The 27752-nt window shown below is 46.7% G+C and overlaps 2 protein-coding genes across 6 annotated transcripts in view; both read left to right on the forward strand.

The window, feature by feature from the left end:
* Nsl1 (non-specific lethal 1) overlaps positions 1–16259 on the forward strand; it is a 102024-nt gene extending 85765 nt beyond the window's left edge. The window contains exons 3-9 of the mRNA XM_077706098.1: positions 1608–1695; positions 3306–3412; positions 7186–7308; positions 8013–8141; positions 10315–10477; positions 12188–12254; positions 13204–16259. Of these exons, the coding sequence (XP_077562224.1) occupies positions 1608–1695; positions 3306–3412; positions 7186–7308; positions 8013–8141; positions 10315–10477; positions 12188–12254; positions 13204–14271 (1745 nt within the window). The 3' untranslated portion in view covers positions 14272–16259. The remainder of the gene's footprint in view (positions 1–1607; positions 1696–3305; positions 3413–7185; positions 7309–8012; positions 8142–10314; positions 10478–12187; positions 12255–13203) is intronic.
* A 3981-nt stretch (positions 16260–20240) lies between these two features.
* The window catches only part of Yme1l (ATP-dependent zinc metalloprotease YME1L), a 36665-nt gene continuing 29153 nt past the window's right edge, over positions 20241–27752 (forward strand). For 3 of the 5 annotated variants that reach the window (XR_013323997.1, XM_077706102.1, XM_077706103.1), the window contains exons 1-5: positions 20242–20463; positions 23060–23194; positions 24591–24762; positions 25102–25206; positions 27115–27245. Coding sequence is in view for 4 of the 5 variants with exons in the window: in XM_077706102.1 (XP_077562228.1) it covers positions 20425–20463; positions 23060–23194; positions 24591–24762; positions 25102–25206; positions 27115–27245 (582 nt within the window). In the remaining variant the exon portion in view is untranslated. Of the gene's footprint in view, positions 20464–23059; positions 23195–24590; positions 24763–25101; positions 25207–27114; positions 27246–27752 lie in introns of all 5 variants that reach the window. The other 2 variants (XM_077706100.1, XM_077706101.1) reach the window with 1 other exon arrangement.

The following is a 27752-nucleotide window of genomic DNA, read 5'->3' on the forward strand; positions in this document are numbered from 1 at the left end:
CTTGTGCTTGCAACCAGGCAAACAATGAGTGCAGTACCGCTTGGCACATCACAAGGCTTAACTTAAAGGTTGCATAACATTCACAGGCCCTACATCACGCCTTGAGGGCTATTATTATTATTATTATTATTATTATTATTATTATTATTATTATTATTATTATTATTATTATTACGTGAACCTAGTCTGTTGCCTTTCTACCACCACCCCTAGGATGCCAATATTTGTATCAAATATCAAGTGTTTCTTAAAGGCCAACTGCACTCAAAATTTCAACATCTTGAGTACATTATTTCCGTATTGCTTGTATTCACTGGCAAGGCGCGCATGCAGGCAACTGTGTGAATGCGTCGTCACTCGTTACGTCGGGCTCTGCAGGATGGCGGTACTTGTTCGTGCTAAGCGCATGACTGTGTTGCACGTTACAGATTCTACCTCACCGAATGCAAAGTATTGCCTCGAGTCCAATGTGAGCGCGATTAATAACATCTCTGTTGACACCACCGTTGAGAATCAGGTTGAAACGGAGCAGACGATGCACGGCGGCGTTTTTTCTCTTCGGCGCGCGGGCACAGTGACCCAAGCCGCCGCGCCATGTCCGTAGTGCATCGACCATGTCTGTGGCCGTTTCCAGTGTTGCCAAGCGAAGGAATTGACAGCTAAACTTTTAAACGAATACCACCTATAGTCTGCCTAAAAATACTGCCAGAAACAAAATATGACAGCTGAAATATGTGTATCCACGATTTAAAAACCTAGATTGAGAAGAGTACGGCCATTGTGGCCAGGCTGAAGTGGCGCTGCAGCCGGAGAGCGAGCAGCTGCCTGCGGTCCGCTTGCCGGAGCAAACCTGCGCGCAACGCTTCGCTCTCGCCACAGTCCTAGGAGAGGCGCGCCCAGTCGAGCTCAACCGGTTCTCCTGGCTGGCCGTTGAAAAAAGCGCAGAGTTGGTCGCAGTGTCACTTCTGCTTGATGGCTGTTTGCGCGATCCACCTGCAGGTGCAGCGTCGCCTGTAACTGAGCTATTTTAAACGCTTATAATTCATTAATTATAAGCTTTTCACGGAGCTACTGGTCATGTCCCAGTTGTTTGGTGGTGGTTGGCAGAGGCGAAATTTGAGTGCAGTTGGCCTTTAGCAAACGCCCACACAGATTATCCTGGTTTAAGGATGAGATGGCAGTTCTCAATCATCTTCGTTGTGACAGCTTGGTTTCCATGTACTTAGAGGGGAATGGCGCTTCTTGGGAACTTGGGAACTCCGCTGGGATTAAGGAAAGCTTGGAGTTGCCTGCAAGTTTTGGTGCAATTCTTTTTCTGTATGTAAGGGGGGTATCTGGTACGTGATCTGTGATTTCGGAAATGCGAGCTATACCTCCTTGCAACTGGACTGTTTGAGATTGCAGGACACCGGTAAAGGTCCGAGTTGCCAGATTGTCTGCCATGCATCATGGGCCATATGCCCTACCCCCTTTCCCCTATTCCTCTTGACGTGTAGCTTAGGCAATTGTAGTGTGCGAGGATGGGTGCCTACTGTTTTTTTTTTTTTTTTTTAAGTTGCCTGGTGAGTGTATTGCTAATGTACATTATTACTTTTCGTCTTTTCCAGACATACCACTGAACTTGCATTTCGAAATGCTGCTTCGGACAGGAGAACTTCAGAAGCTGGCTTTGCGAGCATCTGCAACATTAAGGAAGTAAGTCTGCACATATTTAAAAATCATTCAGGGTAGTGGTTTGTCAGCCTGTCCTGCCCCCTTGGTAACATACTTTTTTTTTAGTGACAATTTTTACTCTGAAATTTGCTGGTAATGGAGACGCCTTCTTTGGGGCACTATGTCACATTTCTGTTTAGTTGAAAAAGGAGAAAACCTTATTAAGATAGTGCTGGGCAGTATTGATTGATTGATTGATTGATTGTAGGATTTAATGTGCCGACGCAACGCAGGCGATGACGCGCCCGTAGTGGAGGGCCCCGGATTGATCTTGACCACCTGGGGATCTTTATCGTGTGCCAAAATCGCGCACGCACGGGCGTTTTTGCTTTTCGCCTCCACCAGAAAAGCGGCCGCCAAGGCCGGGAACCGAACCCACGTCCTCGTGCTCAGCAGCACACCGCCTTGGCCACTGAGTCACCGCGGCGGGTGCTGGACAGTATTGCACTAAGCTCAGTAACAAGTTAAAGGGGCCATGAAGACAAAATGCAAGTTTGGCTCATTCAAAAGATTGCCTCGTTTGAGTAACACTGACACCAGTTTTATCGGTAACTCCACTCAAATAAGCTGTATAATGAGGAAAACAGAATACCTCGGCGACACCCTAGCTACATTTCTGCGCTTAACTTATGACGTATTATGGGATGCTTGTTGCGATTGGCTGGGGCCGAAAAAATCCAATGCAAATTAAACAGGTTAAAGGGGAATTATAAGCTTGCAGAACAAGCTACAAGCTATTTGCGGTTAAGTTTAGTGCACACTCTTTTTATAGCAGTGAGAATGTTGGGGCTAAGTAATGGAATCTACAAACACGTTGACTAGAAGCACCAGTACCAGTGCATGTGGCGCGCACTATGTCAGCCGACGCTGCACAGCTGCCGAGCGCGTTGGTCTTTGTACTGCTTTATAGGTGTAGCAGGCACGCAATGTAAAATGGAAGAATTTCCTCTGCAATGCTGTGTCGCTGGAATTCAGAGTAGTTATTGGTCACTGTATAATTAGCACCAGACACTTCTAATAATCTGGTGTTTGACTTGATCAACTTACCCCCCCCCCCTTACCCCCCCCTTTTTTTTTTGTGCATGGCATCCTGCATAACGGCGTCAGTGAAGGAAGGCAGGAATCGCATTTACAACTTGTTCGAGATCACATTCAAGATTACAACTTCAGTGCACAACATTGACGAGTCCAGTCCTGCTACTGCTCATCCTGTTGTAGTACCATCCTTAGCCCGGTGTCCCGTTAGAAACTGACCAGAAATTGCGATACGCTGTACGGAAGCAGTGTATGGCTCTCAGTAGCCGAAACCGAGACTGATGCCATGAATTGCACTGTAATTCATAATCGGCAGCGCTTTGGCCACTCTTAACTCGTGCGTTACGTTTTATGGGGCAGTTCAGACACATTGGACCCCCCCCCCCCCAAAAAAAAAAAAAAAAAAAAACGAAATACACAAATTTGGTGTCGCTACTCCTCTAACTATGCTGGGGTCAATGCATGTTTCTTTTCTCTCTTGCTAACTATATTTGGGTGTGCTGGCTGCATTGTGTTGGTAATCCTGGGATCCTCTTCTCTGCTCCCTTTCTATGCAGGAAGTCTCGGCTGGCGCAAGTCACGGGGCTCACCGTGGACCAGGTGCAGCATAAAAAGAACAGAAAATTGGCCCACAATGCCGCACAGACCCTGTTGTCATCTGCGAGTGAGTTTTCTTTTGTGGCATACTTGTTGTCTCTGATTTGATTTGACGAGGAAGGGGATCATCGATCTTGTGTTCCGTGTTCCTTTCTTAGCCAGAGGGATGATGACACGTATAACTGTAGCTTTAATATGCAGTGTCAAGTCTAGGTGATCTTAAGTTGGCAGAACTTCCCACAACTTGATCCCGCTCGTAGCCCTTGCCACCGTGGCATAGGAAATGAGGCAGTTTTGTGCTGCCTTGCCTTGCCAGTTTGGTTCCCGGTGAAGGAGGATTTGCTGCATTTTTTCTGTGTGAGCATAAGCACCCTCCTTTCCCAAATCTATGCACTCTGCCTCAGTTTAGCTAAGGTATAGTTTAAAACCATTTGACGTTTACAAAGTGGGTATGGCTTAAATGTAAGCATTTCTTCCTATATAGAGTTTAAAAAACTGGCGAAGCTTGCACTAAGTCGCACAAGGCTTGAACCATAGCGAAGCTGCAGGATTTCTTTCTACATGAGCACTGAAGGATACATCACCACACATTTGTACAAGTTTTGCATTGTTTATTTACTGCAAAGTTCCGAAAGGATGCCCACAAAGACTTCAGGGATATCAAGCGAAAAATACGGGGTGGGCGATCTTTCGGGTCAGGGTCAAAAAACTGCAAAAAGTGGCCGCACCACCAACCAAAACTGCCGAAATATCAGGAAATGTACCAGATGAGCGAACTTTTGGCTCAAGTGTGGAAAGGACAGATAAGTGACTGCATCAACACATGAATAGGTGATTCGTGTTTATTTTGTTCACTCATTGGCACTAAAGCCATCAATTTTAGGGGTGGGCGATCTTTGGCGTATTTTAGTAAATTGCATTTTAGCCCCTGAAGGTGAGTGGGTGATGCTTCGGAAGCGGGCGTTCGCTTGGAACTTTACGGCACATGTTCCGTTGTCGCTTTGCACTGTGCTACGTAGTAGTAATCGTCATATGCATTGATACCGTCGTGTTCCTTGTGCCAAGCATTGCATGTGGGGTAGCGCTTGACGACTGCTGGAACACAGCGGTACCGCTCACATGCACGACGTTCCTGGAGTCATGTCGAGGTTCCGGGGAGCAGGTGTTGCACCAGCTGTGGTGTTGTTGGTCGCTAGGCAATGCAAGGCGCTCCTCAAGGTTGTTCACTTATTTTGTGTGTGTCTGGGCTAACACCACTGCGCAAGCCAGGGGCGATTGGCAGTCGCCGCGAGGCATGCGCTCAGGAACGCTCTGCATTTTCGTGGCATTTTTAACACGTTAGTGCCACACATTACATCCAGCAACATGAGCTCTGCTGTTAAATAAAGTGATTACCAAACTCCCTAATGTAAAGTTTGAGTTCAGCGGTTCAGGTGTTCTGATTTGAGAGAGGGTGCTCTTGGGGGCGTACGTTTGTTTTTGTTTAACTTCTGCTTCAGCCTTTGGATTCTGGCATCGGCAGTGCTAAGCCTCCACCGAGGCAGCTCGTTCCACCGATCACAAGAGTTCCGTTCAGAAGGAATTTATGCTCATGTTCAGGAGACCGTGGTTTCCTCAGTAACTTGTGAAAGGAATACAGACTGTAGCCCCTTGTCCTTGCTGTTTCACAGCCCAGAGGCAACTCCAACGTGTTAAGCCTCAAGTTTTAACCTCACTCCTAGATTTGCAGCACAAGTAGCTCAACCAACGACCTTACAGAAAAGAATTCTGCTGACTTCCCCACCAGGCTTTGACTCTGCTTTTAAGTCTCGACGCTGGGGGGGTGGTGGGGGTGCAGTTGTTTAAAGTGCTAGCGGGAGTGGTATTGATGCATCATGTGGAGGAGACAAGAAGATACCTGCTTGCCATAAAAAGTGTGGGAGATCATCACAATGTGTGTGTGTGTGTGTGGGCAACGCTGCCTGTATAAACATTGCCTGACGTGTCGCGCGCTTTCCAATGGGAAGGGTAGAGACGCTTAGTTCATTTACTCCACCGCTATGCGGCGCGCGCCAGCAAACGCTCCGCCTTACGTCACTGCTCGCGAGTCGCGAACACTGCACCCGCTTCTACAGCATGTGTCTGTCAGTTTGCCTCGAAGGTGTCAGAGCGCTGCCTGGGGAACGCTAGACAAACTGTAAACTATTTTGCATAGTTTCCAAGAAGCGGCGCTGGCAGGCGGACATGAAAGCATGTAGGAAGGCTACGGAGCGGGAAAGGGTAGGAGAGAGCAACAGGAGAGTGGCTGTTTGGCCATTTTTTGCTCGCGCATTAGGCAATGTTTATACAGGTGGCGTTGGTGTGGGAGAAGTGCTAGGACAAATTGCTTTTAATTGAAGTAGTATTGCGACGTGACTAACTGGGGGACAACTTTGTGGCAATGCAGTCAAGGCAACAGAGTGAAACCATGCCATTTCACTGCGCATGTGCAAGTAGTTCAACAAAAATAATTTACTGGTATAGTAGCCTAAGCAATTCAAAAATGTATAGTTCATATTTTTTAGCCTTGGATTGATAATGCCGCCAAATTATTAGCCAGGATGTGCGAAACAGAAGGCATTATTTCTGAAACTTTCGGATTTTTTTTGGTTGCGGTGTTCACCACTGGCAATCGCGTAGGTTCTCTTGAGGGGGGGGAAAAAAAAACAACATGGCGTCCTGTTCAACGGCAGCTTCCTTTCCCTCCGGCAGCTGGCCACTTTCGTCGCACAGGATTTTCAAGGAGCTTAAAAACCAAAAGCTGTCAAAACAAACAAGTGGTCTGCAGTGTGTATGCGCAAGTGAGACTGACGCAACCTGGACTCTCCGTCGTTTCTACGGTTAGCCAGCTTGCCGGCGTAAGCGAGTGTACTGTCGCACAGCTAAAGGCGGAGGCTCTGAGTGCTACCCTGAAGTCCCCAAAGTGTAAAAGGCTTCATTTGGCAACTGGAAGACCACCTAAAGTTAGTAAAAAGACAAAAGTGCAGCGGTACGATACTTTTACCCTTGCTGCCACCTGGCGCCACTGAATGCCGCTGCCTCCACAGAGCGCCGATGCCATTCAATGCGATCCAAATGGGATCTGACTTTGCATTGTTCACGGTATAATTTATCAAATCAGTCCAAGTTCTCCAGCCAAAGTGTAGGCTTGTGTTTTAGCGGCAAATGAAGCATAGGGAAGGAGATGCCAACACGCCTGCATGCTCGGTGATCGTGGTTCAGTGCACTCAACCACGGAGCTTACGGGTAGAAATGAGCTGTAGCCAATGCGTATCAGTCACGCCAAAACTGGAATTGAAACCTGTTTATCGGGAACTGTTTTGGCACAGTAATACAGTTAGCTTTCTCTCCATTGCCACAGGAAGTTCTCTCCTAGTGTAATTAACATGCCAAAGCAAGAGCTTTGAGGAGCGCAGTTAAGCATATTCATTGGTTGAAATCGCCCACTGTAAACTCCTTCCGCTATGATACATTGCAGTGTAATGCAATTTGCTGTTCTGTCTCGTATGAACTACTACATGGTTACTTCCCGGAGAGTGCGCGTGGCTTTACGACCCAGCGAAGCTACAGCTGAGAAATCCATGCCAGTGTTGTTCCAGCAAGCTACATTCATTGCCTTTTTTTTTTTCGCTGTATCTTTGTGGCAGGTATTATTGCATCAACACATCAACCCCTCGAGTAACCAACCTTTGGTGGCAAAAAGAGACAGCTTGATGAGGAGAGCCAATCCATTAGCAGCCGCAGCTTCTGGCCATAAATTTGGTGTGGTGATGTTATTCAATGCCTAATTGGGCATTCTGAATTCGAGTTACTTCCTTGCAGAGATGAGGAAGCACCACAGTGATAAGAAGCGGCCTTATCGTCGACACCTTGATGGTGAAGTGACTACAAACGAGTCGTGTTACGACGGCTCCTTCAGGCGGACAGACGGCTCGTACAGCCTGAGTGAGTATTTCTTTCTGCCACTCATTTGTGCCTGCCAGTGTACTACAGCACCAGGGGAACCCAAGATGCATGACGGAGGATTGCACTAATGCTGCAGTTTTAATTAAGTTTGGCGGCTATGAAAGAATAGGAAAGCAAGCGAATTCACACGAGTTAGGAATAGAATTGACTTATCTAATCATAAATTCGACCTATTATAACTTGCTTGCATTGAAAGGGCTCTAAGACAACTTGCATGTTGGTATCAACTGCAGAAACTGGCCCTTATGTGGCCCCCCCATAGACAATGTTTGACAATAAAGAAAGAAAAATGTCTTTTAAAGATTTTCAAATAAAGAAGGCATTTAGGTGAGGCATCGGTCGTTTTTCTGGTCAGATCATTTTCAACTGCCCGCATGCCCTGTCACGCTCCACATATGTTTATCTGCACACCGAAGATATTGTTTCAGCTTTGAACAGTGAAGCTGTTGTCCCTGAAGCAAAACAGAGAACAGAGAAGTTGTGTCACTTGCTAGACCACGGGTGCCTTTAAAGTGGGTACAAAAGAAAAAGTAGGTTCAGCTTAGCTTTACAGCCTCTGCTGTAGCGGCAGCAACCTTGTTCAGTCAGTTCGTGGCACCAATTAGGGAAACGCTTTGCACCATTGCGCCCTTGTGCATAGGGTGTGGATCCCTGCCAGTGTCTTCTCTCCCTTCTCGCTGCAGTGTCCATGAAGCAGCGCGAGCGACAGCGCACCTTCTCAACGGCTTCAGGCAGCAGCTCCAAGGCAGGTTCTCCGGTGCCTTCTCCAGCCCCCTCTGTGGGGGAAGCAACCGGATCCCAGCTTGTGCCTGGTAAGGCGGTTTTGTCTCACCGCCCCAGGGGAGCGAGCCATGGTGGCAGCCGCTTCATGCATCCTGTTTTACGTCCTCGTGAAACTTCGAAGTGTTTTTGAGTTATGTGTCCTTCTGTTTTGTCGTTGCTAGCAAGGTGCAGGGGTGAGACAGCTGCGCATATTGCGCACTTTTGATACAGACCGGTTCTCCTGCGCCAGGCTGCTCCAAAACAGTCTGAGAGCCAAGGATTTTAACGCTCCCGTCAGTTTCAGTTGGGGAAATGCTTACTGGCAGCATACTTTCCCAGCACCCTCAAGGTGATGCTGTTTGTAAAAGTTCAGTTGATTGATCATTCAATAAAAAGCCCCCTATAAAATTGTCCCTGAAATAGTTTTTTCGAAAGCCACAATGTCGGGTTGAACATGTTATATTCCGTAAGTTTTTAAAGCTTTCCCATCGAAAACCATTGCAAAGTCCTGTATAAAAATATTTATGTTTACCGAGGTGACAAAACTTGTTCAAGTTGATGAAAAAACGGCAATTTTCGGAGCGCCGTATCTCCCGAACGTATGTCCGGAACGACATTACTGGGTGCCGCCATCTTGGTGGGTTGAAGATAAACATGGCCGGCGGGCGAGGCAGTTGCTCGTGGTTCACGCTAGTTCACTCTAGTTCAGGAGGTTTACATTCAGTTGTTTGATCTGTAACGGGACGTTGCGCTACTCGAAAGAGAGTTCATCAAAAACAATGCGGTGCCCATGAATTCGCCGCGTTTTGGCCTTGAGTGTGAGGCGCGGTGCGTGCTGCTTGAAGTGAAACTTCGGACTCATTGCAATGTTATAAAGCACTGAGTTATTGCTGCCTTTGACAGCGAGCTTGCGAGCGGCAGGAATGGGACGGTCGCCGCAAAATGTTCAAGCAGTCTCCGATAGCGGAGAGTTTTAGTATAGCGGAAAGCACCACTTTAGCGCGCCCATAGCGTTAGCGGGCACGCTAACCGTCGCGTAACGACGCGGAATCAATTTGCGATAGCGGCATGCAAACGTTAACGCCACAGCTAAAACGCTATACTAAAACTCTCTGTTATGCCCGCTGGTAATAATGGTTCATCTATGTGAAGTGAAATTTAATGCCAAAAGGGAGGTGGCTAAACATACCAACGTTACTCAAATTACTATCGTTGTGATGGTGCACCTTGGGGATTGAAATGAGAAAGCTGGTGGGGTGCAACGACTGTAATTTCGCTTTGCGCAACTTTTGCCGTGGCTCTACACTTGTGCCTAAAGCCGAGGCTAGGATTACAAAAATAATAATTGCGGCATTCGCATGATTATAAAAATGCCTTACGATTGCTTAGTTTTTCAATTCGATATTTTCCACGGAACTCTATGCATCGCAGAGCCTAAGAATTTAAAAATGGTTTGTAAAAGGTAGTGCAGTTCGTACCTTGTGATACTCTGGTAGTAAAAACTTTATTGAAAGGCTGTTTCAGCGTTATGTATGTTCAAACCCCCCCCCCCCCCCCAGAGTTTGCCAGAAATTTGAGGTGACATAATAAATGTTGTTAACTGCTCTAAATCAAGGTTCTTCTGCTCCAAAATCGAGATTTCGCTGCTCCAAAAACTGCTCCCAAATCTGCTTCGGCTGTCTCACCCCTGAAGGTTTCTACCAATGGGGCACAAAGTGATCTGTCGAAAAATTTGGCAAACCTCGAAGAATCGGACGATTCGCCACATCAACTTGTAGTTTTACGGAGAGACTGGGTTAACTGGAAGGACCAGTCTGCAAAGAAGTTGACATTGAATGCATGTCGAGAGAATGGCGTAAACGGGTTTAGAAAATTCTGCAAATCTCACAGAATCGGGCAAATCGCAACTTAAAGAATGGATTTGCTGGAAGGACCGACTTGCAAAGAACTTGATACAGAGTCTGCGAACAGATTGGAAAGCATTACCATGCCAGCAGTGCATCCGACGTACAAGTGTGTGGTCCTTTTTTTGAACCAAGTGAGGATGGAAAGTTAAGCAGGCCGTTAAGCAGGCCGTTAAGCAGGCCGCCCTCAACAATGCCAAACGCATCAGCCCGGACCGGCCAACCAAAACTTCTCCTTCTACTCCGGCCACTCTCCCCCGGCCCCGACTGTGCCAGCGGCCAGAGTGGTGGTTGCAGCAATGTTCCCTCTCCCTCCCAGGTGGTGTTGGAGCAGTGCCGAGCCGGTCGTGCACTGTCCAGGACGTCCTGCGGAGGCGGCGGGGCGAGAACGCCTTTGACATCAACAACATTGTCATCCCCTACAGCATTGCCTCCGCCACGCGGGTGGAGAGGCTGCCCTACAAGGAGATCCTCACGCCCAAGTCAGTGCTCCCCCCCCTCCCAGTCTCTCTTTGTGTGTCGCAGAGTATAGTGCATGCCTGAGGTATTTCGCAACCGCCTGTCTCAGTTCTACCAATTTTTTTCCCTTTCTGATTTGGGCATTACCTGCTGCGCCTGTTGTGCAAAACCCTCAAAACAGTAAAGCTTGTGGGTTTGTGTATTGGTCAGCTGTGTGTAGTTTTTTGGTGTTAAAAATGAATTGACTGTAGTGGGGCCCTTCGGGACTGGAGCTGTTATCGTTGCACTTCAGTGTTTGTCATTAATGGCTAACTGAAGGTACAGTGGTTTTGCTAATTTGCTATGGAAAAAAAAGAGAGAGGAAGAAGTATGAGGATGCCTAACCAATGCACAAAGTTGGGATAGTTTTTGAAAACGCCTAAGTACTACTTATAATGTAGTTAATGTAAAAGTATTAGTGTCCAACTGAAGTCAGAAGGCTGCAACGCATTCACTATACTCGGGTACAACTTAAGAACAACAATGGAAGTTGCCCGTTGCCGGCGAGGGGTCACCGGATGCTGGCAGTGTTCCTCCACGCTGCTTGAAAAGCGCATTACGAGTATTTTCAACGTGACACTAGTCGGTTTCCATGATTTTCTGGACTACTGCAGCGACAAGGAACAAACTACGCAAACAAAAAAAAGCAGACGATGTCAATCAATTAAGCCCAATCCCTTTTTAAAACGCGTTTGCGTTGAGGCCCGGCTCTATAGCTTCGGCAGAGGGATAAACCGCATTAGCAATTGCCGTTCTGAACTTGTGCCCGAGTATAGGTCCACTTCTAGTCAGCTGGGCCGCCAAACTTTGAGCTTCGGTGGCATTGGTGATGCATGCTATGCACCCAGTTATCTTTTTGACTTGGTTACGTTACTTTGTTTGGAGGATTTTTTCCGAGTGTTCTCTGACCTGCCTGTTTTTTTTTTAATGGTCTTTGTGCTCTATTTTGCGCTTCATCTTTTTGAACACAATGCCATCGGATTTTCGACCTGCCAAGTTAATGCTTTCAAACTGTTGCAACCCGGCTCTCAATGAGAGCGCCTGCTTCGTGGTAGCGTGACTGGCAAGCCCCTTGCTCGCAAAAGTCTCTGCCCCTGTCTGGGCCATGATGAGCCAAGGAATAACTTAAAAAACTGTTTTAGCTGTAACAAGAAGAGCATAACGACATTACAACAGACAGTATTGTGACAAGGGTTCCAGCGTGAGTACTCAAAGCAGCAGCATAATGAGAGCTCTGGAGCTCCACCCAAATTGCTTTGGCCAACACGCAGTTGGCCAACATGCCAGCAATTGTCACATTTGTGCACATAGCGCAGCAGATTTCAAATTGCGGCCAAGTAAAAATACACAGAACTCCCTTCTCTCAGGACAGTGGTGTGTGCGCGCAAACAGAAGCTGTATGCAAAAGGTCCGAAGCTGAACCCTCCCCTCACCTGTACCAACATGTTTTGAGATGTCAGGGCAAGTCTGGTTCCCTCTGCTTTGCCACTGTGCAGCCATCAATCACTTTGCGGTCGAATGTGGGAATTCGTGGCACACAGGTCGCAGTTGATTCGTAGGAGCAAATTGGGGAAGGCCGTACTTCACCATTCGCCAGTGCTTCATTCCAGCTCTGGCGTCTCCCCGTGAGTCAGTGCTGAAGCACTGCCAACTTCCCTGTGGCAGGTACGAAGGGAGCTGTTCTTGTGTTGCAGGTGGCGCGTGTTATCTGAAGAGGAGCTCAGTGCAGTGCTTCAGGACATCGGGGACCTTATAGACGAGGTGAGACACGGGCACTTGCTTTTCTGCTGTGCTCCATCTTAGCCACCCGTGGTCTGTGTAAGAGGCCACGAAAACAAAATACAAATTTGTTCTTTTTCGAAAAAAAAAGCTAGCCTTTGGTCACTCACTCAGCTTCATTCCAGCCACAAAAGGCGTCTTTTTTTTTTTTTTTAACCGGCGAAATTCAAAAAATATTGAAAAACCTTCAAACTTCACGCCACAGTGACAGAATACGGGCGGGAGTTAGGTAACAAGGGCCAGCCCTAACATCATACTTAACAGTGTGCTTTTAGAACTACAACTAGAGGCTCCAGTACATGCGCACAAGGTGGCGAGTTGGGCTAGTTCCTTCGGGCTGGTTCAGCCGAGGTAGTCTCGTATTTAACCATTTAGCAGGTGTGAAGCTCGTGTTTATTTCTCAACCTTGGAAGGAGCAAAGGCACCAGGCACACCGGTCAGCCAATCCAAAAACAGTGGCATTGACATCACACGGCTTCGCAGTGCGGTTTGGTGCGGTTTCAGTGTTAATGTTCTGACATTAAACTATTGTGCGACTAATATTGACTTTGTAACTTGCAAACAGCAAATGGGCTCAGAACCTAATAAAGGCCAACCCTGTGGATCCAGGAACATGTTGTTGTGGCCAATGTCACCAAATTGGCAAGAAGGGTGTCTAGAGGGGTGGGGGGAAACAGTTTTGCACATACTCTTGGAGGGAAAATGTGGATGCGAATGAAAAACATGACACCCATTTGGCTGTCACTTGGGCTCCATGAAGGGGTCAGACAAGGTTCCCCATGCATGAGGAATAAGCATTGCTCCTCAGTAGATGCCGGGGTTTTTTGAGAGCATAATGCCTCGAGAGCCACGAAGGGGGAAGCCTAAAAACGCGTCTTGCGAGCATTTGGTGGGTGGAGGGGTGACGTGCACCCACTGACTGTCGTCGCAGGTGGAAGACATGTCGGACGAGGCCTTTGAGAGCCGGCACCAGGTGTGCGAGGAGGAGGAGAAGCAGCGCTTTGCGGGCCTCCTCTCCAAGGCGGCCTCCAGCAGCCAGGCCAAGGCACCGCCGCTGTCGTCGGGGGCCCAGGTGGGGCACCACCACCACCACCAGCCGCCCTGCCACCGGCAGCCGTACGACCCGCTCGAGGGCTCGTCCCTGTCGCCGCCTCCTGCGGGGCTGCCCTTCTGGACGGAGTACGAGGCGGACCCGTACGAGCACCGCATCTTCCCCCTGCCCGTCGAGGAGTGGGAGCGCATGCTGTCCGACTCCCTGCACCTGCTGCCCTCGCCCCTGCCCTCCCCTCCGCTGGAGGGGGAGGAGGAGGAGGAGGAGGCCGCGCCCCACGAGCCACCGGAGCCCCAGGCGGAGCTGGCCGCAGAGCCGGACCCGGGCACTCTCTCCTCGATACTGGAGGAGGACAGCGAAGAGGAGCTCGCAGGGGGGCTCGGCTGCCCTCCAGCCTCGCCGCCACCGCTGTCCCCGCCATGTGCTGCGCCTCCACCTCTGTCGTGCTTGCGCGGAGCGTCGCCAGCATCACCAACTATGATGACGTCCACGCCTCCGGTGTTGCCGCCTCCCGTGACGTCCTTGTGCGTCATGTCTCCGGCATCGCCGCCATTAATGACATCCTTGGGCGACGTGTCTCCGGCCTCGCCACCTTCCACGTCCTTGTTGTGCGTCGGGTCCCCGGCCTCGCCGCCTTCGATGACATCCTTGTGTGTCGAATCCCCGTCCTCGCCACCCTCCGTGACATCCTTGTGTGTGGGGTCCCCAGCCTCGCCGCCATCGGTAGCGTCCCTGTGCGTCGGACCGCTGGACTCTCCGCCATCTTCGATGTCCCTGTGCATGGCGTCTCCGGCGTCCCCGCCGGCGTGCTCGTACGCCGCACCTGATGCCCCACCCCCAACACCTGTGCACAGTGGAGCTGCGCCCAACGCTTCCGATGACCCCGAGTGGACAGTGGTGTCATCGGAGAAAAAAGAGAACTTGGTCCTGAAGCTGACCAAACGATAGACCAAAGCGCTTGCCTTTTTTTCCCTCCTCCCCTCCCTTCTTCCCTATCCTTCTCTTTCAAACCTGCAGTGTGATGGGGCCTAGTGCTTTGGTGGGAGGCATTGCTGGTCATGCAAGGTGTGCATGTGGAAGAGTACCTGCTAGAGGGTATGAGCCCTGTGCAACTTGTGAAACGCGCAGCCCTGCTCTCACCGTGGCTGCATTGTTAAAGCCGAGTGCCGAAGAAGGCGGGGGCAGAAACAATTTGTTTGTGTTTGTTTTATTGTATCTGTACCTCCTCACCATAGCGTGAGAGTGTGTGTACTGTACGTTGTACATATAAAATATATATACACACACACAATCACGCTGTTGTAATATAGCCTTGTGTTTTTTCTTTCTTTCTTTCTTTTTCTCTGCTCATTAGGCTTTTTTTTTTTTTTTTTTTTTCCTTGCCTCTGGGCTAACTTTGAATGCGAGCTGAGGGACTGATGCCACAGCTCCGTGTGTGTAGATATTACTGGCTGTACTTGACTGAATCTGACGTGCTGTACAAAGCTGGAAGATGCACAAACTGTTGGCCAGGGGATTGTAGCCATTTCTGATGCCTCGAGAACTGAATGGCTGGACAGGTTGCACGGGCGTTCAAGAGTAACGTGACATCCTCCAAGACAGTGGGACTTTTTGCTTTGTCTCTGTTTTGCAGTTTGTAAAAAGTTCTTTATGGCATTAAAGGTAATGCCTTGTGTTGACATTTCAAGCCTTCTTCAGACACTTGTACATATAAGGTCATGCAATTTCTAAGAGGTCCAAGAGGTAAAATGCCATTTACTGATTCAGGTTAAGCAGGTTCCTGTTTCTTCTCTTTTTTCCCGGTTTTAGCTGAACACTTTTTCAAACAATATTAGGTGCGAAATAATTAGGGTGGCAGGAAAGCTGAAAATGTCTGTTATGGCTTGGTTGTTAGTCATTTGAAGTTGTCCTTCAGTGTTCCATATCCTTTGTAAATGCGTGCGGACAAAATTTTGCGCTGTATTTAGCATCTGTGCTGTTTCATACTTTAAGATTGAAAAGTCTCTCACACGAATTTTCACTACTGTGCTAGTCATGTCTAGCAAGAGATGCTAGCTGTCCACATATTCTTCGCAGCTTCATATTACGGCATGCCGTATTTAAGGCTGTACTTGTAAGGCATGCCTTAGAAGAAGTTGGCATTTATTACAAGGTTCTAAAAATAAAATTTGGAAAGCACATGTGCTTTTTTTTTTTTCACCTAAATGTATTCCGACTATTCGTTGATGCAAAAACATGTTGGTGTAATGTGTTGAAAAGTGTCATGATTTTTTAAATTTGCGTGATGTCGATTTCTGTAAAAATTTTGGATAACGAGTTGTCTGCAGAGTTAAAAATTAAGATTGGACTTGTGCATCTTGCATAAACGCCCTCCCGGTACAGAAAACGTGGGGTGAAGTTACAGGCATTTGTATATAGCAGAATAGGCACCCATAAGTTGGAACTGTGTGTTAGAGTTGTGTACATTAATGTTTCTGCGTCAAGTACAGACTGTGTTCTTCATTACGTCCCACCCTTGCCTTTCTTTTTGTTTCACCCCTCAAATTCTTTGTGGTGTTCTTCAAAGTCGGAGAGCATATGGTTTTGGCTGATATTCAGCAGTGACCTATAGGAAATAAAGAAAAAAATGCGACCCTAGCTTTTCTAGATTGGTCAGGGAAAAAAAAAAGGCTACTGATGAGCCTCTTTTTACGGTGTCATAGTTTAGTTTCTTTTGGCGCATGTTTTCTCCCACTTAAAAAAAAAAAAGGCTGCTATGTCAGCTGTTTTCTTCTACGAAGACTGGCACAACCCAAGCGTTTCTGAAGAAGTATGGAACCACTTGTTTCACACGTTTTGTGAACAACGCTATTGGCCCGCCGAGTATGGTTGTAGCTGAACAAGTCTCGTGTGCTGTTTATTTGGCAAGTAAAAAAGAAGCAAATGAGAAAACGCAAGGCTGTGTTTTGCTCCGCTGTTTGTCTCTGCAGTCTGGCCAACTGTGCTGCCTGTCGCAAAGTGGAAAAGTGCAAGAAACATCGCTGTGGCAGACTGGTGCAGTTGTGCTGTACAATTGTGCAAGGGGAAATTGTGCTGGGGTGACTTGGGGTGGTCAAGTGCCCCTTTTTCGCCTCTGCTGCACCCCCCTGCTGGTGCCGATGCTGTCATTGTCTTGCTAATGCAGGGATGATCAAGAATCTAAATGTTCTTGCTAAAATCCAGCTGCGTTCATATTCAACACTCCCTTTGTCATTAAAGCATAATCTTTTTTCGGTGCTTTAAACACAAAACTTGGTGGCGATAGCATTCATTAGCACAACTCGTGAATAGCTCATCATTCTGCCAGGCCCAGAAGCTACTGTAAGGTTCCGAAAAAACGCCCACCCAAATTTCAGAGATATCAAGTTAAAAAATACAAGATGTGCGGACTTTCAGGTCAAGTGCTTAAAAGACAAATAAGGGACCACATTGACACATGAATAGATTATTCGCCTTTATTTTGTTCACTCATCTTCGCTAAAGGCATCGAACGATGCGTCGCTGTTGGAGCCAAACAGGAGCTGTATCGCTTCGCCCACCATGCTGTCCCAAGCTGTGAGAGCCCTCGCCAGTATCACGTCCGCAGAGGCCAGGCGTTGGTTGAACTCATCTTCAGAACGGTCATGGCTTGTCTACATGCTGCACCGCTTAATTAAACGATGCCAAGACTGTAGACAGCTTTACCTTCACGCACGTACGAGCTTCACGGATGATGAGGGCACATGCTCAGAACGCAAAGGATCACCTTGAGTGTTACGGCTGTACGTGAGATTCGAATTCTTATGTTGCAGTCTTTATTATGTAGCTTCCACATGTAGAGTTGACCAACATGGCGGTGCCGTGCCCTCCCGCTTCTCGGCAATAACAGCTTCCAATAACAATCCGTAGGTGCGATATGCAGTTTTAAACTGTTGATTTCGCCTTCAATGTGACCATTTTAACCCTCACCTAAAGATTCAATCAAGAAACAGCTTTTGTTTTTCAGATAGAAGGGCGTTTTCTTTCAGTTAAAACTGACGAAGTAGCGTTTGTCGTTGTCATAGTAACGGGCTCGCGAGATCACGAATGGCTGCAGCAGTGTCCATGCCTGTTAGTAGATGGCGCTAGGAGTAATGCGCGGCTATGGGCGGAGAGCGCAAGCATCCAAGCACCCCATGCGTGGGGTTTGCGCGTACGTGTAACTATAAGGGTTTAAAACGATGCGCGTGGGCTACTTATACTTATCACATTTGCATACATGAACTCTGTACGCGCGTGAAACAAACTTTTTTTCTTCCCATCTACTACCTCTTCCTCCTTTTGTTGCCAGTGAAACTGGGCACATTGTGCCTCTTTTGTTCGAAATCGACATCCGTGCTTTTCGCGGCCAAGGGTCGTTGTTGTGGAAAGAGCTCCCCAGGTTTTCGAAGGAGTTGAAGCTAGCACGATTTTAGGGGATGGGTGATCTTTTGGGTGTTCTAGTAAATTGAATATTTCACTTTTAAGGGGGGTGGGCAACGTTTCAGGGGAGGACGTTCTCTCGGAACTTTACGGTAAGTATGCCATTCTCGGCAAAATTGGACATGTTCCGGAAGAGCATTTCAATGCAAGTGTGTGTGTCTGTGTGTGTGTGTGTCTGTATCATTTCCCCGTTAAAGAACACCTGCTAAAGTAAATCCACTAAGCCTCGCATGCCTTAAAGCGAATTTATACTTGTCACAAGTGAACACTTAACTCAGAAATGCATACATTATCTGTGGAAATAAGACTAAAGAGCCAGCTCCATAGGTGACACTGGCTTTGCAATTGAATTATAATGCAGATGCCATATAATTCTTTGGCGTTGGTTTTTAGAAAGAAATGACACCAATTTCACGTGTGGAATGCTATGCTAGTGATTTTTCTGAAGACAAACATTTATACTTCAATAAAGGTGGAAAATCGGCACCCATTGAGCATGCAATCACAAATATGCGTGCACTGCACAGACTTGCCACTCTTGTCACCAAATGGCAGACAGCAAAATGTGTGGCAAGCTGCGAAGATGGCCAAAGCAAAGAGAGCAAAAGCAAGCATATTGAAACTACATGATCATCTGTGCTGTCATCAGGTTTACTATACTCTGTTGGCATGTCAGGTTGGTTGGTTCTGAAGTTGTATGCGAGCTAGAACTATGTACTAGAAATTGAGTACTCAATGTTTTTTTTTCTTTAATGCGTGCTGAAGCTGGGAGGTGATCAGTACACGCTTGGCCTTGGTAAGCGTTTCAAAGAGGGAAACGGAACCTTTCCAGGTTCTGGCCTGCGATTGGTTCCTATGTGATAATCTACGCCAGCTAGTCTCAAGCGAAAGTGTGTGTCCATTGCATCGCTTTATCCCAACCAAACAGGTGTGGATTTCACCTAGCAATGCCCATTTCGAGTTTTTGCAGCTTGATGTCGGCATCGCTGAGGAATACAGGGATAAGCTGACGAGCGCAGCAACCTTCTCATCTTGCCTCCTTGCTTCCCCACCCTCATGGTATCATTATCCGCCTTTTCTTTGCGCCTTGTGCCACGTGCTCGGCACAAAAAAGGGCGTGGTAAGGAGGCTCACAGGTAAGTGTGAACCAGCAGAAAATGCCCTTGAATTTTGCCCCGTAGCATTCAGTAGGAAAGACGCAGAGGCATGCATACTTGACGGACTGATCATGATGCAGGTGATCACTGCAAGCGACAGTGCATTTCTGAATATGATGTGGAGTTGCGAGGATGTGTAAGGTGAAGACTGAGCAGGCTTATCTCACTGCAAAGCTGTTAGCCTAGCTAGGTCTAAATTTTTTGTGTGTGCGTGCAGAAAGGAGGTAGACGCGTGCTGAAACTTGAGAGCAAGAAAGAAAAAATTCGGGGAAGCTTGCACTTGCGCACAAGACTTGGATGGCGAAGCTTTTGCAGGTGATCTTTGATGGACATAAAGTTGACTTTTAGTATTGTTGTGGTGCCGTGGTTGATGTGGTTGGCATGGCATTTCTATGACCTTATGTTCAGCAAGGCCAGAGTGAGCTCGTTGTTTCAGTTGACGTTTTTGTACGCCACTCTGCAAGTGCGGCATATCGTCTCTAGCGGATGCCTTGCATGCCAAGCCTCTTGAAGCACGGCCTCTTCCTTGGCCGTGCAAACTGTCTATGGCCGGGCCATGTGGAGTCAATGATCGCCTACAGCAGCTTCGGCATTTAATTCATGGCTCTTCTACGGACCAGAGTGCATGCGCATGACAACACGAGGACGAATGAATGAAGGGCGTAAGATATATAACTTGTCTTTCCTGTTCCAATCAAGCGTTGCCACAATATGGCAAATGCGCCACGAGTTTTTTTGTGGGCAATGTTGGCCAATCTCCCGAAGTGGGTATGCTTGGCTTTACGAACGTGCGCTCAAGGTACTTGGTATTTTTAACTGCGGACACCATGCACAGACGATTTGCTTAACAGCAATTGGCTGTTAAAATTTACATAGGTCAGAAAATGAACGCGACGCAGCCGCTCATTTGCCGCTCAAGGTCAAGAGCGTGCATTGCCATTGGCCTGCCGGGAGAAAACATCCTGAAAGACCAGAAAAGCGGCATCCATGTCCGCAAATGTAAACTGGCCTGTTGCCTGTATAAAAATTGCCTGTACTTTACCTGTATAAAAACGTATTGTGTTTGCAAAATAAAGAAGAAAACTCTCTAGTTGTTCGCTGCACTGTTATTCTATGGTTATTTCCGTAACCTGCCACGACTTTTAAGCCGTTTCTCTTATTTTTAGCGTTTCCAAATAAACACTTTCATAATATAGTTGAAAAAAAATCTTAGAAAAAAAAGGAAATCATACCACGATACGCGCGACAAGCAATATTACGTCAACGAACTTAGAAAAGAGAAATCTCACTGTCAGGCCTTGTGGAGCTTTATGGATGGGCTTTCCGAGATGGCGCAGCAGTCATTCAATCCCAGTAGCCGCGTCGCCTCCCGATGAAACCGGATTACTATGCCAAATTTTGCCTAACATAGCGCTCATTAATAAGCAAGACTGTTTAAACGTGCACGGAGACGCTTTTGAGTGGTGCCCGCAAAAAAGTAGCCGCTATGTTGTCCATGAACCACGCCGTAAGCCTGCAAGGTCAGGTAAGTGGTCAGTGGTGCATTGCCTTGGCACTCTTGCTGGACCTGAGAAAGTACATCACAATTAGTTGAAACGTTCAGTGTTTGAAATTTCAGGTATCAAAGAACAAAGAAGCGTTTCCACGTATGTGCTTGTCAATGTAAAAGCTCTCTGTGATTGCTTGTTCGAAACTACGACCACGGATCGAGACCATAGTATTTCAAAACGCGTGTTGGCTGTTTTGGACAAACACCAGTTATGAAACTGTGTCCTGTTTTTGTGTTTAGAGGTGTGGTTCCTTAGTACGCATACACATCTGAATCGTACCTAAAGTACAATTACTGCACGTGTGCGGCAACTTTTGAGTCGCCTTGCGTAACGCAACACGTGAATTTTTCTCACACTACGTATGTTGCACTAGGTGTATCTGAAATCGTTTCTTGTTTCCTTCGAGCTCTGCATGTGATCGACGTGGACGAAAAAAAAATCGCATTTACATGCACTACGTGCTAACGTTTGCATTTGTCTGAACTCAGAATTGACCATTACAAAAGAAAAATGAGAAAAACAAACTGGTTTTCACCAAAATTAACTCGGGGCCTTACCAACCTCGAAGGCATGTGGCTTTCGGTGTTATCATAGCAGTCCAACGACGGCGCTAGAACTTGCGCGTCCTCTGCTTCGTCGCCTGTAGATGTATTTCAAGTACACAGTCCTTTTGAACGCGCCAGCTTGGAGAATCTTCTCCTAGTGAAATTGAGAATGTTTTCCCAAAAGTTTGCATTGTCATTTCGGACAGTTTGTACGTTTATTTACTTGTTTCCGATCCTTGTAAATGTTTTTGCTCATACAGAGTTGAACTCTGGCATCCTTTTAAATCATGCGTCGTATGTTGAGGCTGTGCCGCTGAGTACATCAGTTGGTGAAATCTGGATGGCACAAGCTCGTATTGCTTGTAAATATACATATAAATATACATTTTTATATAAATATTAAATATAAATACATTAAATATAAATATACATTTTTTTCACCCTTGAATATCAAAGTGCAGTGCATCCCCACAATGCAACACGGTTTCAGAAGACAATGTGCCAACACTCCTGGGATATAACGCGTGCGGACATCAAAAATACGTTTTCTGCACCTAATGCGCACCGTTAAAATGCATTGGTACTACCAAGAGGCATGAGCTACTGTCAAGCAGTTGAGGAATAAAGCCAATCGCATTGGTGTGAGCCGTGTGCACTGTTTGTTGGTTGCTTTCGTTAGATGGTAGCGGTGGCCTTGAAAGGCTAATTCTGAGACCAGCGTTAAGAGGCACTTACCGTCATCGTATATTTTGTTAATATTACAGGATAAGCAGCTAGTTTGCCAAAACATGTGAAAATTAAGTGTCTGATAAAGGGGCCATGAAGACAAAATACAAGTTTGGTTCATTCGAAAGATTGCCTCGTTAGAATAACACTGACACCACTTTTAAGGCAAGCTTCACTAAAATCAGCTATGTAGTTGAGAAAAAAGACTGGCCATGTGACCCACAAGCTCATTTCCTGCAATAGAGCCTATTAGGTATTATGGGTATGTGTGCGATTGGCTGAGGCCGGCAAAAGCAAATGCAAGTTGGGCAGGGCTTATAAGCTTGCGGAATGAGCTATTTGCACTTAAATTTAATTCACGTTCTTTTCATAGGAGCAAGAATGATGGGGTAAACAATGGAAGTTACGAATGAACATGTAAACACAGAAGCACCAGTGTGTAGTGCGCGCACTATGCCGGTTATGTCTGCACAGCAGTTTGGGGCTTTAGGGTTGTCTCACAGGACTCTGGCCAATTGGTGTAAGCGACGTTGTCTTACGTGAGCATGTTCGTCGAGCATACCCAATGTTTCACAAAATAATTACTATCAACTATAACAAAAATGTGCCAGGTGCAAATCTGGTCAAGAACCAAGTGAGGGGGGACAGAGGGCCTGGGTGGTACTGTGGCACCATCTAGTGGATGGAGAGTAAACGAACCAACAAAAGATCTTTCGTCGTCAGCTGCAGCCCTAGCCCACATACTTAACATTTGTTTCAAATACCTGGCCCGGATACGTCATCGCTGACATCATGAATCAAACGATTTAAAGGGAGAATTGAAATTTCGGCTTTAATTGCGTAATTTCTCAGTGAATAAACCATCGTTTGCTGCAAGACAGCCGCTGGGGTCACTATAAAACGGTTAATCTTTCGAACAAAACAAATGCGTATTTTTCTTCATGGCCTTTTTATTGCTTTTATTGCTCTGGCCACTACCTGCACAATCATGGAAGGTAAAATGCAGAAGTACAGTTTCTTCTCAGGTTAATACCTATTCAGAGGACATTCTAAATTGGACAAGTGGATTGTAGCGCCTGCTTATTGTAGGGCTTTAGCACTTGCGTCATGCCCAAAAACACAACAGTACCATGTGAGCAAGTTTTTAGCATTCATCTCAAAGTTAAACAGCTCACTGAAAAAAAAATGTTCATGCCACTCTTTCTCTCTGTGTGTACGCAAACAGAAATTTTAATTCCCAGTGTGGTGTTAGTGGTGGGCAATTGGCTTTCTATGATGCTCTTTGGTTCCCCATTTTCAGCTGCTGTTTCCCCTCAGCCATGTGGCGTCATTGGTCGCTGGTACGGGTCACGCCAGCCGGGGTGCCAAAACCTGCCGGCAACATGGCAAACAAGTGCGCGCAACTGACGTCCTCTGCCCGGAAAGCTTTGACACGGTACGTGGGGCCCCCTGACTTACATTGTCTGCTTTTGCCTGCTCTGGTAATGTGGGCTGCTCTTGCCCCTCCCACTCTCCATTGTGTGGCCGCTCGTAGCACAGGATTTAATGCCGGCTGTTTCCAGTCAGTCAACTATTCCCTGCTTTGTTTGCCTGGTAACGGTATTGCTGGAATAAAATAAATTTAAAGAAAGTCTGAGAGCAGGGACATCGACACATATTTTCATTGTGGAAGCCCTCTGAATCCACAAAACCTTTTCCGACAAGTCTGTCTTAGAATTTTATTTACTGGAAAACACAGAACTTTAGTTATTACTGCCTTAAAGGGGCCATGAAGACAAAACACAACTTTGGTTCATTCGAAAGATTGCCTCGTTAGAATCATACTGACACCACTTTTAACACACACTTTGCTCAAATAAGCTTCATAATTAGGAAAAACGGCAATGGTCATGCGACTCACTAGCTCATTTCCTGCAACAGAACCTATGATGTCATACCAGCCAGGTCTGCGATTGACGGAGACCGGCAAAAGCAAATGCAAGTTATGCACGGCTTCCAATCTTCCTGCACAAGATATTTTCGCTTAAATGTAATGCATATATTCATTTTATAGAAGTAAGAACAGTGGGGTGAGCATGGAAGCTACGAAAGTACACGTAAACATTGAGGTACCAGAGCGTGCTGTTGTTGGTACTGCGCACACTTGGCTTGTCATAGCTGCACAGCAGTATGGCGCTTTCGGGTTGTCTGACACGACACAGGCCGATTGGCGTAAGCGACATTGTCTTACGTGACCGTGTCTGTCGAGTATACCCCAAGTTTCACAACACGAGTACTTTCTACCGTAATAAAAACAAGCCAGGTGCAAATACGGTCAAAAACAAAGCAAACGCGGGCAAATTTCAGCCACGGTATGGTAGCGCCATCTGGGAGGAATGACGGCAAACAAGACTGTAGTTCGCTGGATGCCTAGTGCCGTGCTCGAGTTTCCTTTAAGGCCTGCTTTTCTGACATCATCTAAGACGACCTCACGAAACACAGGGTTTGGCAGGAGAATCAAAATTTTAACGTAAATTGATTAATTTCTTTGGGAATAAAGCATTTTTTTCTGCCGGACAAGCGCTGGAGCCAATATAAAACACCAAATCTTTCGAATAAAACAAAGTTGTACTTTGTTTTCTTGCTCCTTTAAATGGGGCCAGAATTGGTAGCAATGTATGTCCTGCCTTTCAAATAGTTTGAAGTCAGAATACATCAGTATAAATTGTTTATAATTATAAACAGAATTTTTTTTTCTACAATGCAAACTTCGTCTGTCTCCTGTTTACTCTGCACTCAATACATGTTTGCGTCTTTATTGGTGTTTTTATTTTTATTTTTTATTTTTTCAGGTGGTTTCGTGGCTGTCCAAGTCCAGTCTGCAGGAGCTAGCCAGGCTTTCCATAACTGAAGCACAGTTAAAGGATCTGGCTCTGTGTAGCATAGGGCTCAAGCGACGGAAATTCCAGTCCCCCTGGCCTGCTTCCTGGCGTTCCGCAGACACCTTCTTTGAGAACAAACATGGTCAGTACTTTGCTCATCAGTTGTTGAAGGTGTCTTGCAAGATAGTCATCACTTGAAAAGCTACGTATGCTCAACAAAAGGATACATTGTGCGATGTACAAATGTTTCAGCTGAAAGTATTCGTGTTCAGAAAAATTTGATTTGATTAGCAATCAATTTTTACTTATTGTATTCAAAAGGCACTCTATTTGGTTTGCGATCACTGTCTGTTACTCATATTTTACGTTGGCAGGCCTCTTTTTACGGACATTACAGTGTGTGCAAAGGTTCTTGCGTTCAATGTGGCGCCAAGTGTGATAAATGTGGTATGTATTGCCAGTGTTGTCGCTTTCCACTCAGGTTTCTCCAGGGAAGAGCTCCGGAGAGGCGCTCCCGTGCTGTCTTGCCTGTTTCTGGGCACGAGCACATCGGCATCCAGGTTTGCGCCATTGCCGTTGAGGCCTTGTAAGTATTCTCTCACTTTCCTCCTTGTGGCAGTTTTGTTTATTGTACATCGACGACCAGTATACCTAGTCTGTCAGCTGTGTGATTTCATGGCGTCTGAACAAAACAGGAATTTGGAACAGGAAACTGGTGTACTTGTGCAGTGTGGGCCTTTAATTGTTATATTGGGGTTTTGAATTGGAACTGACACTTCTATATTGAATTCTTAGATTGAATTCAAGCTTTAGCTGAAGCAAAACCGTCTTTTAAAGGGGGCACTGACACAAAATTTTGAAGGCGAGATAACTTCGGAGATAGATTTGTGGGAACACATATACATCACCTGCAAAATATCAGCGGCGAATACAGCCTAGAACATATTTAAAATCAATTTTAAAGTGTGCGAAACGCAACCGAGCAGCCAGCAGAGGACCACGCGCAATCGACATCCCGAGGATATTGTGTAAATAAACAACTTCCAAACACGTCACGAGTTTGTGTTGGCCGCTTCCGCACTGCCGGCGTTTTTCGCCGGCTCGCCTGGCTCGCCGCTCCAATCGGAGGGCCGGAGGGCGGAGCTTCTGCTCTCGAGAACGAACGACCCGATCGTTGGCGGCGGAGGCGCCGTGATTTCGTCAGCTAATCGGGCAGCTGGCCGCGACCAAAGTTCTACAGCGATTCCAGGCACTATGTTTCTATTACTGTTTATTACCATTGGATGCGAAAACGCGCCGGAGGCACGAAAAGCCCACTGAGCAAGCCGCACGGTCGCTGTGCAGGTGGCGGCCACGGCCGCGGAGTGGCCCAGGCCGGCGCAGGTAGCTCGAGTGATAGCTTGTTACTGCTGCACGAAATTATCCCCAAGTCCCGACCATGGTGGCTTACATGAGAAAGGAGTTAATGATGCGATGGCGGGTTGCATTAAAAATTGTCGTGGGCACCGCTTACGAGAGCGGCACTCGAGTATCCGCCGCAGTGCTAAGCCGAACACATCTGTAGGCGGACCTGAAGGCAGACTGGCCGGCTGCTCCCAGCACGCGTCTTGCCACCCACCGTCTCGAGCGTCGCGCGTCGTTCTTTAGCCGCGGTAGCATTTGCACCCGCAGCACCTGCGTCACATCCACGGTAGCTTTTTAATTAAGCGCCTCACGAGATCAGTACGTGGGGGCATTCGCAGAAACTGCAGTCGATGCGGATTCGACAGTGCTACGGCGGCTCTGCTCTGTGATATCCCTCCGACGGTCACGTGGTCAGCTTTGTTCACACAAAATCCACAAAATCCATCGTTTCGCGGCACTCGCTGAAACCGAAACTGCGACTGGCCGCATTGAAAATGCCTCTAATTAAGCAACCGTCGCACGCTGAAGCAAATGAGGTTTCTACAGGTTATAAGTAGGTCACTAGCTACTTATCGCAACAAAAAAAAACAAGATGCAAAATTTTTGTGTCAGTGCCCCTTTAAGGTTATCATCTTACGGCAAAACAACTGTCTTGATGAGACGTTACAATAAAAACTGAACTGCTGCAGTAATTGTCGTTGAACATTGAAACTTTAAGCATGACTAATAGCAAATTAAAAAAACAAAACAAAATCTAGACCTCAAGTTAACAGGAAATTAGTTTTTCTGGTTCAGTATACTCTTTGGCAGTGAGGGCTGATAGAAAGTACTGTGATTCTTTGGAGAACTTCAGTGGTGACCTATCAATCTTTTCCTTGTTATTCGCACTGCAAAATTAGGCTTTTTTTATTTTAAATTTCTAGCTTACAACAACCCATTATTAAAAACTGTTGGATTGTGACACACACTGATAATTGCAAAACTGCATGGTGTGTGTTTCTTGATTTTTGTTTCTTGATTTTGCTCTCAAACAGGAGATGCCATATCACTGTCATCTTCCTTGTTTTGGTTGCTTCGCTTTCCCACGCAGTGCGCATGCCATACCAAATTCGAGGATTCAAGACGAAAATTCGGCAGTCTTCAGAAGGCAACTCAGCTCTCGTGATGAAGGCTCCGGACCTTAATGAAAGGTTCTTGGGGCTTAGGGTGCGGAAAGACAAGGTGAGGGCTTGCACTCTGTTGTGAGGGCTTGCATTCTGTGTAACGAGGGTAGTCCTTAAAGGTTTATTGAAGGGCCATCTCCTCAACAAGTGTTTCTACCCAACAAAGCAATTGACAATACGGAGTTGTGCAGTGCGTTCCTCTGCTCCTAGTTCAACTGGAGTATTACATGCATCGAGTGCAGCGCACTATTTGATGAGAGATTGTACTGATATTTCTGAGGGATATGCTCATATTCCACCTCCCTGCTTAGTATATCATGATGAGAAGGGCTATTGTGTAGTGTTATTAGTGCCTACTGCACTATCTTCTGATGATTATTTATGGAGCTTATGACATGCAGGCTGAGAGCGTTGTGGCAGATATGTTTTGCAGTTCTGGTGTAACGTTTTACAAAGCCAGAGAAAAAGCTTCTTCATACAAGAGGGAGTGTGTTGAAGTTAAGTTCGTCGAACGTTTGCCAATTAGTGCTGTACAACTTGACACCTTGCAGTTTGAAGTAAGAAA

Source organism: Haemaphysalis longicornis, unplaced genomic scaffold, assembly GCF_048455015.1.
Source record: "Haemaphysalis longicornis isolate Haplotype H1 unplaced genomic scaffold, Haemaphysalis longicornis Haplotype H1 scaffold_4, whole genome shotgun sequence".
NCBI classification, from domain to species: Eukaryota; Metazoa; Arthropoda; class Arachnida; order Ixodida; family Ixodidae; genus Haemaphysalis; species Haemaphysalis longicornis.